At 44.7% G+C, this 15914-nt stretch overlaps 1 protein-coding gene across 1 annotated transcript; it reads left to right on the forward strand.

Moving 5' to 3' along the window:
• Positions 1-8200: 8200 nt before the first annotated feature.
• Positions 8201-15263, forward strand: LOC139247667 (probable G-protein coupled receptor 139). Its single transcript, XM_070871753.1, has 2 exons — positions 8201-8264; positions 14353-15263. The coding sequence occupies exons 1-2, from the start codon at positions 8201-8203 to the stop codon at positions 15261-15263; spliced, it is 975 nt and encodes a 324-aa protein (XP_070727854.1).
• Positions 15264-15914: the final 651 nt, after the last annotated feature.

The following is a 15914-nucleotide window of genomic DNA, read 5'->3' on the forward strand; positions in this document are numbered from 1 at the left end:
TCAGAATCAGGGGATGTCATAACGGGAAACATAGAAATGGCAGACCAATTGAACAAGTACTTTGGTTCAGTATTCACAAAGGAGGACACAAACAACCTTCCGGATATAAAAGGGGTCAGAGGGTCTAGTAAGAAGGAGGAACTGAGGGAAATCCTTATTAGTCGGGAAATTGTGTTGGGGAAATTGATGGGATTGAAGGCCGATAAATCCCCAGGGCCTGATGGATTGCATCGCAGAGTACTTAAGGAGGTGGCCTTGGAAATAGCGGATGCATTGACAGTCATTTTCCAACATTCCATCGACTCTGGATCAGTTCCTATCGAGTGGAGGGTAGCCAATGTAACCCGACCTTTTAAAAAAGGAGGGAGAGAGAAAACAGGGAATTATAGCCCGGTCAGTCTGACCTCAGTAGGGGGTAAAATGATGGAATCAATTATTATGGATATAAGAGCAGCGCATTTGGAAAAAGCTGACATGATAGGTCCAAGTCAGCATGTTTTGTGAAAGGGATATCATGCTTGACAAATTTCTGGAATTTTTTGAGGATGTTTCCAGTTGAGGGGACAAGGGAGAACCAGTTGATGCGGTATATTTGGACTTTCAGAAAGCTTTCGACAAGGTCCCACACAAGAGATAAATGTGCAAAGTTAAAGCACATGGGATTGGGGGTAGTGTGCTGACGTGGATTGAGAACTGGTTGTCAGACAGGAAGCAAAGAGTAGGAGTCAATGGGTACTTTTCAGAATGGCAGACAGTGACAAGTGGGGTACCGCAAGGTTCTGTGCTGGGTTCCTAGCTGTTTACACTGTACATTAATGATTTAGACGAGGGGATTAAATGTACTAACTCCAAATTTGCGGTTGACACTAAGTTGGGTGGCAGTGTGAGCTGCGAGGAGGATGCTATGAGGCTGCAGAGTGACTTGGATAGGTTAGGTGAGTGGGCAAATGCATGGCAGATGAAGTATAATGTGGATAAATGTAAGGTTATCCACTTTGGTGGTAAAAACAAAGTGACAGACTATTATCTGAATGGTGACAGATTAGTAAAACGGGAGGTGCAATGAGACCTGGGTGTCATGGTACATCAGTCATTGAAAGTTGGCATTCAGATACATAATTCAGTTAAGAATGCAAATGGCATGTTGGCCTGCATAGCGAGGGGATTTGAGTACAGGGGCAGGGACGTGTTGCTACAGTTGTACAGGGCCTTGGTGAGGCCACACCTGGAGTATTGTGGACAGTTTTGGTCTCCTAACTTGAGGAAGGACATTCATGCTATTGAGGGAGTTCAGCAGAGGTTCACCAGACAGATTCCCGGGATGGCAGGACTGACAATGCAAGAAAGATTGGAACAACTGGGCTTGTATTCACTGGAGTTCAGAAGAATGAGAGGGGATCTCAGTGAAACGTTTAAAATTCTGATGGTTTGAGAAAGGTTTGATGCAGGAATAATGTTCCCAATGTTGGGGAAGTCCAGAACCAGGGGTCACAGTCTAAGGATAAGGGGTAAGCCATTTAGGACCGAGATGAGGAGACACTGCTTCACCCAGAGAGTGGTGAACCTGTGGAATTCTCTACCACAGAAAGTTGTTGAGGCCAATTCATCAAATATATTCAAAAAGGAGTTAGATGAAGTCCTTACTACTCGGGGGATCAAGGGGTATGGTGAGAAAGCAGGAATGGGGTACTGAAGTTGCATGTTCAGCCATGAACTCATTGAATGGCAGTGCAGGCTAGAAGGGCTGAATGGCCTACTCCTGCACATATGTTCTAAGTTTATATGTTTCTATGTTTCTATTCTTCTAAACTCCAGTGGATACAAGCCCAGTTGATCCTCATATGTCAGTCCTGCAATCGCAGGAATCAATCTGGTGAACTTTCGCTGTACTCCCTCAAAAGCACGAACATCCTTGCTGAGATAGGAGACCAAAACTGAACACAATATTCCAGGAGTGTCCTCACCAAGGCCCTGTACAACTGCAGTATGACCTTCCTGCTCCTTTACACAAATCCACTTGCTATGAAGGGCAACATGCCATTTGCCTCTTCACCACCTGCTGTACCGATATGCCAAACTTCAATGACTGATGTACCATGACACCCAGGTTTCGGTGCACCTCCCCTTTTCCTAATCTGTCACGATTCAGATAATATTCGGTCTTCCTGTTTTTGCCACCGAAGTGGATAACCTCACATTTATCCACATTATACTTTATCTGCCATCCATTTGCCCACTCAATTAACCTGTCCAAGTCTCCCTGCAGTCTCTTCACATCATCCTGACAGCTCACACCGCCACCCAGCTTAGTGTCATCTGCAAACTTGGAGATATTACATTCAATTCCTTCATCTCAATCATTGATTTACATTGTAACAGGCTGGTGTCCCAGCACTGAACCCTTCGGCAGCCCACTGTGCACTGCCTGCATTTCTGAAAAGGACCCGTTTATTCTGAATCGCTCCTTCCAGTCTGCCAACTAGTTCTCTATTCACGTCAATACATTACCCCCAATATAATGTGCTTTAATTTTACACGCTAGTTTCTTGTGTGGGACCTTGTCAAAAGCCTTTTAAAAGTCCAAATACACCACATCCACTGGTTCTCCCTTTTCCACTCTACTATTTACATCCTAAATACATTCTAGAAGATTTGTCAAGCATGATTTCCTTTTCATAATTCCATGCTGACTAGGACCGATCCTGCCACTGTTTCCAAAACGGCTGCTATTTCATCTTTAATAATTGATTCCAACATTTTCCCCACCACCGATGTTAGGCAAACCGATGTATAATTTCAAGTTTTCTCTCTCCCTCCTGTTTTAAAAAGTGGTGTTGCATTAGCTACCCTCCAATTGAAAGGAACTGATCCAGAGTCAAAGGAATATTGAAAAATGATCACCAATGCATCCACTATTTCGAGTGCCACTTCCTTTATTACTCTGGGATGCAGCCAATCAGGCCCTGGTGATTTATCAGCCTTCAATCCGATCAAATTCCCGAACACAATTTCCTGACTAATAAGGATTTCCTTCCCTTCCTCCTTTTCACAGACCTTCGAAACACTAGTATTTCTGGAAGATTATTTGCGTCTTCGTTAGTGGAGACAGATCGAAAGTTTTTGTTCAATTGCTCTGTCATTTCTTTGTTCCCCTTTGTAACTTCATCTGATTCTGTCTGCAAAAGACCTACGTTGGTCGTCACTAATCTTTTTTCTCTCCACGCATCTATAGATGCTTTTGCAGTCAGTTTTTATATTCCCAGCTAGCGTCCTCTCATACACTATTATAATACCCCTAATTAAACCCGTTGTCCTCTGATGAATTCTAAATTTCACCCAGTCCTCAGGTTTGCTGGTTATTCTCACTAATTTATATGCCTCTTCCTTGGATTTAACACTCTCTCTAATTTCCCTTGTTCGCCACGGTTGTTCTACCTTCCCCTATTTATTTTTACTCCAGACAGGGATGTACAATTGTTGAAGTTCATCCATGTAATCGATAAATTTCTGCCATTGCGTATCCACTGTCAACCCTTCAAGCATCATTTGCCAGTCTATCCTACCCAATCCACGTCTCATACCATCGAAGTAACCTTTCCTTAAATTCAGGACCCTTCCGGGGGAGTCGCACAACAAGATTGCTGATTGGTCCTCTCTCATTACACAACACCCAGTCGAGGTTGGCCAGCTCTCTCGTTGATTCCTCGACATATTGGTCTCAAAAGCCATCACTAATACACTCCAGGAATTCCTCCTCCACCGCATTGCTACCAGTTTTGTTAGCCCAATCTATCTGTAGAATAAAGCCGCCCATGATAACTGCCGTACCTTCATTGCAAACATCCCTAATTTCTTTTGATGCCATCTCCAACCTCGTTACTACTGTTTCGTTGCCTGGACACAACTCTCACTCGCGTTTTCTGTATTTTGCCATTCCGTAGCTGTAACTATCCGGATTCCACATCATTCAAGTTAATGTCCCTTCTTACTATTGCGCTTATTTCCTCTTTAACAAACAACGCCAATTCACCTCCCTTTCCTTTCTGTCTGTGCTTCCTGAATGTTGAATACCCTGGATGTTGAGTTCCCAGCCTTGGTCACCCTGGAGCCATGTCTCTGTGATCCCAATTATATTATAATCATAAAGAGCTACCTGAGCAGTTAATTTATCCACTTTATTCTGAATACTCCTCGCATTGAGGCACTGAGCTTCAGACTTGTCTTTGTATCCGTCTGTTTCCATTGAGAATTTTTCTGTAATCTGGTCCTTTTTATTTTTGCGTTGGGTTTCTCTGCCCTCCACTTTTGCTATTCTCCTTTCTATCTTTTGCTTCTGCCCCCATTTTACTTCCCTCTGAATCTCTGCTTGGGTCCCCATTCCTGCCATATTAGTTTAACCCCTCCGCAACAGCACGAGCAAACACTCCCCCATGACATTTGTTGCGGTCCTGCCCAGGTGCAGACCGTCCGGTTTGTACTGGTCCCACCTCCCAGAAAACAGGTTCCAATGTCACAGGAATTTGAATTGCTCTCTTTGCACCACTCCTCAAGCCACAGATCCATCTGAGCTATCCTGCGATTCCGACTCTGACTGGCACGTGGCACTGATATCAATCCTCAGATTGCTATCTTTGAGGTTTTACTTTTAAATTTAACACCTAGCTCCCTAAATTCAGTTTGTAGGTCCTCATCCTGCTTTTTACCTATATCGTTGGTACCTATATGCACAATTACAACTGGCTGTTCACCCTCCCCCTTCAGAAAGCCCTGCATCTGCTTCGAGACATCCTTGACCCTTGCACCAGGTGGCAACATACCATCCTGGATTCTCGGTTCCTACCGCAGAAACGCCTATCTATTCCTTTTACAATTTAATCGCCTATCACTGTTGCTCTTCCATTCTTTATCCTGCCCTCCTGTGCAGCAAAGCCACCCACGGTGCCACGAACTTGGCTGCTGCTTCCTTCTCCTCGTGGTGCGATGACACACCCTTGATTATCCCCGGTCTGTATATGGAATGGTTCTGTGGTGGATGCCTTGACCGGGAGCACGGATTACATTTCATCCTTCAGACGGTGGAGCATGGTGACAAACCTTGAAGTGCAGCCGAATCTGAGGAGGACGCTGCATAAACCCTCATGGTTGACAGCGTTGGAGGATTTTGTGAGTTTAAAATAGGCCATGTGCAAGTATTGGAGCTATTCGCTGCATTTGTCTAGTATCTGCCGCGTGGTGAAGATGATATCCATTGTGCCAAATAGTGGGCAGAATCCACATTGCGAAACTGGGAGGAGTTCTTCAGCCACAGGGAGAAGGTGGTTGAGGAGAATACTTGCGATGACTTTGCCTTTGCTTGAGAGCAGCGAGATTCCTCTGTCATTGCCGCAGTCAGACATGTCACCTTTCTTCAAGATCATCGCAATTAAATCTACTCCGAGATCTCCTGGCATGATCTCCTCCTTCCAGATAAGGTCATGAATACGTGACATTAGTGCTTCGCCGCCAAGTTCAGTACTTCCAAGGGGATTCATTCTGCTCCATAGGCCTTGTTGTTTTTAGTTGTCGGAAGGCGTTTGCAAACTCGTGCCGAGCTGTGATTGTGCCAAGGAGGTGATGGGTAGCATGCTGTGGGTTGATGTCAAGGACAATCACGTCGAAGGCGGATTCTTTGTTGCGAAGATCCTCGAAGTATTCTTTCCAGCCAGCAGCGGCAGCCTCACTGTCCTTGATGAGCAGCTCTCTGTTCTTGGCTTTCAGTGGAATAAGACCCTGAGCCACCGGTTCTACTCCACTGAAAAATCCACCCACTTCGTGATTTTCGGCTAGATGCTAAATCTCCTGCGCTATTAATTATCTATTAGTTGTAGTTTCTTTATTACAATCACGTTCTCTATTAGTGTGAGGCTCAATAATAGTTTGAGGGGCTGTATTAATTTGAAGGGCTGCATTAGTTTCAGTTTCTCTAATAGTTTGAGGTGTATTATTTTAGGTGGCTGTATTTGTTTGAGGTTCTCATATTGGTTTGAGTTTCTTTCATAGTTTGAGGTTGTATATTAGCTTGAGTTTCTATAAATGGTGGAAAAGTTATATTATTTGACGCTGCTGTATTTATATGAGATTCAGTATTAATTTGAGGGTCTTTATCAGTTTGAGGGGCTGTAGTATTTTGAGGTTCTCTAGTAGTTTGCGGTTACCTATTAGTTTGAGGATCTTTATTGTCTTAGGGGCTGTATTTGTTTCACGTTCACTATTAGTTCCAGGGGCTGTATTAGTTTTAGGGACTGTATTAGTTTGAGGGGCTGTATTAGTTTGAGGGAATGTATTAGTTTGAGGGAATGTATTAGTTTGAGAGTCTGTATTAGTTTGAGGGGTTGTATTAGTTTGAGGGACTGTATTAGTTTGAGGGGCTGCATTAGTTTCAGGTTTTATATTAGTTTGAGTTTCTGTATTCGTTTGAGTTTCTCTATTAGTTTGGGTTACTCTATTATTTTTAGTTTCTCTATTAGTTTGAGTTTCTCTAATAGTTTGAGGGACTGTATTAAATTGATGGGCTGTGTTAGGTTAAGTTTCTCTTTTAGTCTGAGGTGCTGTCTTTGATTGGGCTGTCTTATTTTGATGTTTGATATTAATTTCATGTTTATTATTACTTTGAGGGACTGTATTAGTTTGAGTCTCTCGATTTGTTTTGAATATTTGTATTATTTTGATCCTCCCTCGTAGTTTAAGTTTCTCTATTAGTTAGAGTGGATTATTTTGAGGGCCCCTATTAATTTTTGAACATTAGTTTCAGCTTCTCTCTGAGTTGATTTTCAATATTAGTGTGAGTTTCGCGAATAGTTTAGTGTCTCTGTTAGTTTGAGGGTCTGTATTAGTTTTAGTTTCTTTATTATGTTGAGGGTCCGTGTTATTCTGAGGTTCTCTATAGATTTATTAAAAATTCGTTTGATATTCTTTACTGGTTTGAGGTTCTCTATTTCTTCGAGGTTCTCTTTTAGTTTGATGTTATTTTTCGCTTGAGGGGATGTATTAGTTTTAGTTTTAGTTTGAGGTACCATGTAATTTTAAAGGGTTGTTTTAGTTTGAGGTTATCTTGATTAGAGGGGCTGTACTAGTTGGAGATTCTCTATTAGTTTGATGTACTGTATTATTTTGAGTGTCTGTATGATGAGAAGTGCTGTATTAGTTTGCATTGTTTTTGCTGTATGAGATTGTGGTGCTGTATTATTTTTAGGTAATCTACGAGTATGAAGCACTGCCTGTGTATGAGCTGTTGTATGGGTATGAGAGGCTTAATTAATATGAGGGCCTGTATTAGTTTGAGGACTATCATAGACGTTTCCCACTTTAATTGTTGAACTGGATTTCCGTAGTTAAAGAGATCAGCCACTTCCTAGCCCGCAGTAGAACAGCCTTGAGTAGGACATTCTAACATTTGTTCTTGAAGTACTGAATGCCTGCATTTAAAAGAGCAGCCACGACCCCCATTCTGGCACAGCAGCTCTGAGAGAGAAACTCTAACATTGGGAATGTAATTACTGAATATCGACAGTTAAAGCAGTCACCCACATCACAGAGTGCAGTAGAGCAGCCCTGAGAGAGAAACTCTAACATTGGGAATGTAATTTCTGAATATCGACAGTTAATGAAGTAACCCACATCACAGAGTGCAGGAGAACAGCCCTGAGAGAGAAACTCTAACATTGGGAATGTAATTTCTGAATAGCGACAGTTAAAGCAGTCACCCACATCACAGAGTGCAGTAGAGCAGCCCTGAGAGGGGAACTCCAACATTGGGAATGTAATTACTGAATGGCCACAGCAGAGTAATGGACATCACCTGAAACAATATGCGATTCCCCAGTTTGGCCTGATGGTTTTTGAAACAATAGCCCTATATGCTTGGAGAAAACAGCTGGAAAATTTCATAAGTTAATTAACATGCGCAGAATTGTCCAGTCTTTGGGATTTCCAATCTGAATCTCAGCAGTAAATATATCCGTGAACAACAGGGAATTAAATCGGCTGTGGTAATTTGTTTGTTCAAGGTTTTAAAATAACTATTTTGATCGATGTTGCAACCTCAATGTCCCCGTGGAGAGACCGCAGGGTATAACTTAAAGGCGCTGGAATTTTACCACATCAGAGTATAATTCAGGGAGATTGCCTGCAGCACAAAGGGGCTCATCGCTTCACACAGAAAATGCTTCCAATTGAACTTGCCAAGAAAATATGCGACACTTTCATTGCAGTCATTGGTGTTCCTGGTAAGTGACTATAACTATTGAAGTTGTGCAAAACTGTGTTTGAGCTGGTCTCTGGTTTTGCTCTGTGACTGATAATGTTACATCCTTGACTAGTGGTCACCGGTATAGACACATGATCGGTGAATTCATCCCGTTCAGTCAAATGGCCTGTATAAACACTGCGGTTTGATTCAATTGCTCCATCTGAACATAAATTGTGTGTTTAACCAACAGGCCGATTGTTTTATCAAGATATTTTCTTTCGTGGAATATTGTGTACTTTTCAATCAGTCCTTACTCCGCGCAACTATCTGAGAGCAGGTATTAGTATGAATGTCGATCACAGTGGGATTTACTGAGTGTGAGTCTCTACCCGGCGTGGAACATGATACCCCAGTAATCATGTAATGCTGGGAGTGTCTCTCACTGTACGATGTCCTGAGAATTGATCATTAACCGGTGTGGAACACCGTTCACCAGTGACCATTTATTATTGGGAATGTCCGGCTCTGTAGGATATATTGAGTGTGGGTCAATACCCGGCGTGGAACATCATACCCCAGTGATTATGTATTACTGGGAGTGTATGTCACTGTAGGATATACTGAGTGTGGATCACTAACCGGTGTGGAACACCGTACCCCAGTGACCATGTATTACTGGGAGTGTCATTCACTGTAGGATATACTCAGTGTGGTTCACTAACCGGTGTGGATCACTGTACTCCAGTGACCATGTATTACTGGGAGTGTATTTCACTGTAGGATGTGCTCAGAGTGGGTAACTAACCAGAGTGGAACACCGTACCAGAGTGACCATGTATTACTGGGAGTGTGTATCACTGTAGGAGATACTCAGTGTGGGTAACTAACCAGAGTGGAACACTGTACCCCAGTGACCATGTATTACTGCGAGTGTCTGTCACTGTAGGATGAACTCAGTGTGGGTCACTATTTCTTGTACTTCCGCTTCTGAGGCGTACCCTCGGAGTCGAGGATGCCTCGATTTCACACTACAAATTAGTTCCCTGACTGCTGAAAAGTCAAATGCATGACCTACTTTCTCTGTCACAGGAGGGGCAGACGATGGTTGAACGAACGGGAGTGTTGGGTGCCTGGGTTGCTGCGCGTTCCTTCTGCTATCTCCGCTTTCTTCAGCTTGCTCTGGGCGATAAGACTCGAGGTGCTCTGCACCGTGCGGATGCTTTTCCTTCACTTTGGGCTGGTTTGGGCCAGGGGATTGCCAGGTGTAGACGGGGACGTTGCAATTATTCAAGGAGGTTTTGATTGTGTCATTGTGCGTTTCCTCTACCCACCTGTGGCTCTTTTGCAATAACGAATCACCGAGTAGAGCGTTTGCTTTTTGAATCTCATGTCAGGCACACCGACGATGTGGCCGGACAACAGAGCGGCTCGACTGTGGCCAATGATTCAATGCTGGGGATGGTGCCCTGACCGAAAACACTGACGTTGGTGCAACACTCCGGCCAATTAATTTAGAGGAAATTGTGGAGGCAGCATTGGTACTTCTCCAGTGCTTTGAGGTGCCTGCTGTAAATATTCCATTTCTCTGAAGCAGATAGGCAGGCGGGTATCACTCCTGCCTTGTGGACCATGAGTTTGGTCCGGGGTTTGATGTCCTGGTCTTCAATCACTTGCTTCCTCAGGCATCCGAAGGCAGTACTGGCACACTGAAGGCAATTTTGGACTTTGCCATCAAAGTCTGCCCTTGTTGACAGTCGGCTCCCGAGGTATGGAAAATGGTCCACATTATACAGTGTACAGCCCAGTAATCCCGAGCTTCCCTGAAGCGGATGGCGAATTTCCCTGCGCCTATCCCCGCTGATACATTCTGAGTGCCCAATTTACAATTTAATTCACTCGCCATTCACACTTGAAGTCCTCTCGCCCTCACCGGGTTTGGGCTGGGAATGAAAACCCTTGCAGGTTGCTGATCCTGTTCTTGACGCCAGTGCTCTACCCCTGCTGAAAGTACAAGTGCTGGACCGCTGGTCTGAACAATGTTCCATCTCCACACTCCAATGGTATCGGTATGGGAGCTCAGATGGTTCCTAGCTCTGCTGCCTTTTCTTGGGATACAAGGAACCTTCGCTGTTCCAATTCTACTCCGGTCCCCTCCTTCACATATTGTTCATGTACATTGATGACTGTGTTCGCGCAATTTCCTTTTCTTGCCATGAACTGGAAAATGTCCTAACTCGCACAAAGTCATGTTCACCCATCACCTCACCCCTATGCTTTCTGTCCTACATTGGCTGCCGGTTAAAGAACACCACGATTTTGAAAATTCTCATCCTTGTTTACAAATCTCTCCATGGCCTTGCACCTCCCTACCCCTGTACTCTTTTTTCGCCTCACAACCCCTCAAGATATCTCCGCTCTTCAAATGCTGCCCTTTCGAACATCCCTCATTATACTGCTGAACCATCGGTGGCCTTACCTTCAGTTGTTTGGGCCCTCAACTCTGGAATCCCTCCCTGAACCTCGAAGCTTATCTAACCATCTTTCCATTTTAAAGACGCTCCTAAAATCAACCCTTTTAGCAAGCTTTTGGTCATATGCCTCAATATCTTCTTTTTTGTCTTGTTGTCATATGTATCTGTGTTGTCCTATTAAAACTGCTTTGAAGCGCCTTGGGACATTTAACTAGTTTAAACGTGCGATGTAAATAAAAGTTATTGTTATTATTATTAATAATATTAATTATAATTATTATTATGTGATCAACCTTGCTTCAAATTTGCGACACACTCTTTCCTTCACATGCTCAGTCTGTCACTCCCTTCCCTTCCTTAACATGTCTAAGTCGATTTCCAAGGATCCGCTCTCTACCAATATCTCCTATAATGTGGCCGACTCTGACAGCTACCTTGATTATATGACTTCTCACCCAGCTTGCTGGACGGACTCTATTATAGTGTACAAATGTTGCTGCCTGCGTTGCATTTGTTCCGATGAAGCCACTTGCCACACCAGTGCTTACAACATGTCTTCCTTTTTCTGAGCTGAGGATACCCATCCTCTGTGGTCATGATCCTGTGAGCCTGTAACCTAGCGTGGAGTGGGTAGGAGAGGAGGGGCGAAGCAGAATCATGAAGACTGAGACCAGTTGAGTCAATACCTCGGGCTGAGAGACTACAGTGGTGGGATGATTCCCCGGTCCCCCACACCTTTCTGCAGTGAAAATGCTCTGTTCAGAGAATTTTCACCAGGCTGTTTCCTGAGATGAAGGTGTTGACTTATGACGAAAGGATGAGTAGGTTGAGCATATATTCGTTGGAGTTTAGAAGAATGTGCGGTGATGTTATTGAAACGTATAAGATTCTGAGGTGGCTCGACAGGGAAGATGCAGAGAGGGTATTTCCGCTCATGGGGAATCTAGAACTTGGGGACATAGTTATAGAATGTTCCTGATGTTGGGGAAGTCCAGAACCAGGCGACATAGTCTAAGGATCAGGGGTAAGCCATTTAGGACCAAGATGAGGAGACACCTCCTCACTCAGAGAGTTGTTAACCTGAGGGATTCACTACCGCAGAGAGTTGTTGATGCACTTGATTGGATATATTTAAGAGGGAGTTAGGTATGGCCCTTACATTAAAGGGATCAAGGAGTCTGGAGGGAAAACAGGAAAGGAGTACTGAGGGAATGATCAGCCATGATCTTATTGAATGATGGTGCAAGCTCGAAGGGCCCAATGGCCTAATCCTGCCTCTATATTCTACGTTTCTATGTTTCTATGCACAGGGTCCTCAATCCAATTTCCCGAATTTATCCACAGCCGAGGATTCCCCACCATTGTGGTGGACAAGGCACACCACAGTGTCAATCCAATTTGCTGCGTTACTTTCATCGCCCCTGATCGTCCCTGCTCGAACCATGATCGGGTCCCCGTGTCCTCACCTTCGTCTCAACCAATCCCCACATTCAATTGCTGTTCCTTCCTTCTTTGTCCCACCACCAGACATATCCCCTTTCAGCATTCCGAATGGATCGGTCCCTCCACGACAACCTGGATCACTCCTGAATCGCCCCCAACAGTTCTCCCCAACCACCGGACCTTCAATGCAAAACCTAGAAAATGCAACACCTGCCCTTTCACATCCATTCATTCCATCGTCCAGGGCCTTCAATCTGAAACAGTAATCGACTTGTATTTCCTCCAATGTAGTATACTGTATTCGCTGTTCACGATGATGTATCCTGTCGATTGGGGAGGATTAAACAGAGATTGTGTGATTACATTACTGAACTTCTCCATTGTGTCTGGATAAGTGTCTCTCTCCCTCTCTCTGTCTCACACTCCCCTGGTCACTTGCCCCTTCAATTCTACATCCCACTCCCAGACTGACATCTCGACCTTCGACCTTCTAAAATGTTCCCCTTTGTAACTCAATGGGGAACAGCACCACATGTTTCCATTATCCATTTATTGCAACCCGGTCATAAAACTGAGATTAATCTTTTCAGATCATTGCGACCGCACCCGCTTCCTCAGACAGCATGTGCTGGTAATGAAGGATGTCTTCAGTAGAGCCACTGGGAGTGGAGGAGGTGGGTGCTGGTGCTTGGGATCACCTCTCGGTGTACGGCAGGCCTTCTTGGATCTACTGACCTTTCTCCACCAAATTCCTGGGCCATGGGAGCCTTCTGATCTTTGCCAGATTTACCTTGCTCCCCACCGTCCCACCGCCCCATTCTGTTATCCTGCTCTATCCACTTACATCTCCTCTGGACTCATTTCCTGTTCCTTTAGTTGTCCCATGTGTCTTACACCATCATCCCTTTTGTCGTTGAATCACTCCTGCCCACCGTCCCATCAAAGACCTTCAACTTTGTTCTTTCCTCCTCCTAACACAACTTTCTCTTCCTCTGACATTGCCTTAAAACTGTTCATCTCTCGCGGATTCCAGTATTGAAGTAAGGTTATCACCTGAAACGTTAAATCTATTTCTCTCTCCACAGATGCTGCCTGCCACACTGAGTGTATTTAGCTTTCTCTGTATTTTATCAGATTTACCACCGTTAGTATGGGGGTAGTCTAAGCAGAGGGAGAGAGAGGGAGAGCGTGTGGAGCCTTGGTGAAGGAACACCTGCAGCTCCTGGCCCACAACCGGGTCCGTGAAGGCACTTCCATTGCCCCCGAAGCAGTCCTCGGCTCACTTTAGCTACCGGTTATCCCGAGGCCTGGGAAACACAGCCAACCAGAGTTAAACCCATAAAATATGTTAAACCCGTAAAATAGTTTAAATCTGCAGCTACCATCCGCATTAGAACATTTATATTGCCCACACGCCCGCTGGGATGGCTCGGTTCCTTCCCACTGCCCCGTCGCTGCTAAACTCGGAAGCAGTGGGTTGGAAGTAGGTTAGGTTATAGAAACATAAAAACATAGAAAATAGGTGCAGGAGTAGACCATTCGGCCCTTTGAGCCTGCAGCGCCATTCAATGAGTTCATGGCTGAACATGCAACTTCAGTACCCCATTCCTGCTTTCTCGCCATACCCCTTGATCCCCCTAGTAGTAAGGACCTCATTTAACTCCTTTTTGAATATATTTAGTGAATTGGCCTCAACAACTTTCTGTGGTAGAGAATTCCACAGGTTCACCACTCTCTGGGTGAAGAAGTGTCTCCTCATCTTGGTCCTAAATGGCTTACCCCTTATCCTTAGACTGTGAACCCTGGTTCTGGACTTTCCCAACATCGGGAACATTCTTCCTGCACCTAACCTGTCCAGTCCCGTCAGATTTTTAAACGTTCCTGTGAGATCACCTCTCATTCTTCTGAACTCCCGTGAATACAAGCCCAGTTGATCCAGTCTTTCTTGATAGGTCAGTCCCGCCATCCCGGCAATCAGTCTGGTGAAGCTTCGCTGCACTCCCTCAATAGCAAGAATGTCCTTCCTCAAGTTAGGAGACCAAAACTCTACACAATACTCCAGGTTGGGATGATATACTTTACATGGTAACCCCTGACCCGACGTCCACGCGGCCAATTTTGTGCTAAATCACAGGTCATACTGTCTGGGCTCAGTCATCGAGAATGTGTGACCAATAATTGACCCTTTCTTTTCCCTTCTGTTTATTACAGTGAATTTAGTGGCGATTGTGATCCTGTCCCGGGGAAAGTGCGGGCTGTCCACCTGCACCACTCGCTACCTGGTGGCCATGGCAGCGGCGGATCTACTGGTGGTCATCACTGAGATCATACTACGGTGGATCAGTTGGTATTATTTCCCGGGATCTTTGCTGGATATCACCCCTGTGTGTAGTGTTATCAATCTCCTGTCCCGTGTAACCACAGATTGTTCTGTCTGGTTCACCGTCACTTTCACCTTTGATCGATTTGTGGCAATTTGTTGGCAGAAGCTGAAAACCAAATATTGCACCGGGAGAACTGCGGCTGTGGTCCTGGCAACAAGCTGCATTCTGCTCTGCTCAAAAAACATTCCGCACTACTTTACAATTGAACCCTGGGAGATAATCGACAATGTTCCGTGGTACTGTTCCTTCATCCCAGCCTATTTTACTGAGCCCGGATGGGTGGGATTTGACTTGTTTGATACGGTTGTAACCCCACTGCTCCCATTCGCTGTAATATTGTTGCTCAACGCACTGACAGTCAGATACATTTTAGTGTCCAGTCGAGTCCGGAAGGGACTGAGGGGTGAGAACAAGGCGGGGAATGGCAGTGACCCAGAGATGGAGAGCAGGAGGAAGTCTGTCATTTTACTCTTCACTATATCCGGCAGCTTCATACTGCTGTGGCTGATAAATGTTATAGATGTATTTTATTATAGCATTACAGGAATAAATCCCAGTGATTACAGTGATTCTTTATATCAATTTACAGAGGTCGGATTTATACTGCGGAATTTAAGTTGCTGCACAAACACATTTATTTACGGGGTGACACAGTCCAAGTTCAGAGAGCAGTTGAAGAGCGCGGTGAAATATCCGGTTACCTCAATTGTACAATTAATTAATAAACAGAACAACTGATCGCAGCCCAGATGCAGGTCTCAGTGTTTGCAGTCCAGGAATGTAATATTTAGCAGCAGAATTCCTTCCATTGAATTACACCAGGAATGGCTGGTGATCTGATCATACACCCAGCGGCGGGACAAGCACTGTCTGTTGGAGACGGCATATTTCTGATTGAAAATTCCCACATGATCTTTTGGGAAATACCACACGAGCATTCTCTCTGAGCTCTTCTGTAACGGGTCACTTCAGCTATTTAGTGCAGCTAGACATTGCATCTTCCAGAGTGAGAGGCTCGACAATACGTAGGCAGGAAGGGCTGAGCTCCAGTTCAGTGGGTTATATTATATACAACATAGAGCAGATAATCAGGCTATTCGGCCCAACCAGTGTGTGCTGGTGAGTATGCTCAGCACCAGATTAGAAAGTGAGAAACTGAATGAGGCAGAGGTTCAATGTATGACGTGCCAGACTGAGCAGGAGGTCCAGAACATACACACTGCGCACTTACAGTGAGAAGAGGTCTTACATCGACTTACCAAGCACACCTGCCTTCGGAAACTGCGCTTCCACAAAGTGGTTATCACTGAAATTAAACATAAGAACATAAGATTTAGGAAGAGGAGTAGGCCATCTAGCCCCTCGACCCTGCTCCGCCATTCAACAAGA

This window comes from Pristiophorus japonicus, unplaced genomic scaffold (assembly GCF_044704955.1).
Source record: "Pristiophorus japonicus isolate sPriJap1 unplaced genomic scaffold, sPriJap1.hap1 HAP1_SCAFFOLD_279, whole genome shotgun sequence".
NCBI classification, from domain to species: domain Eukaryota; kingdom Metazoa; phylum Chordata; class Chondrichthyes; family Pristiophoridae; genus Pristiophorus; species Pristiophorus japonicus.

What these genes read in the sequence shown, in the direction of transcription:
- LOC139247667 (XM_070871753.1), top strand. Translation starts at nt 8,201, where the DNA reads ATGCTTCCAATTGAACTTGCCAAGAAAATATGCGACACTTTCATTGCA. An exon ending in TGCAGTCATTGGTGTTCCTG is followed by an intron (nt 8,265 to 14,352) that starts GTAAGTGACTAT and finishes TGTTTATTACAG; the next exon opens with TGAATTTAGTGGCGATTGTG.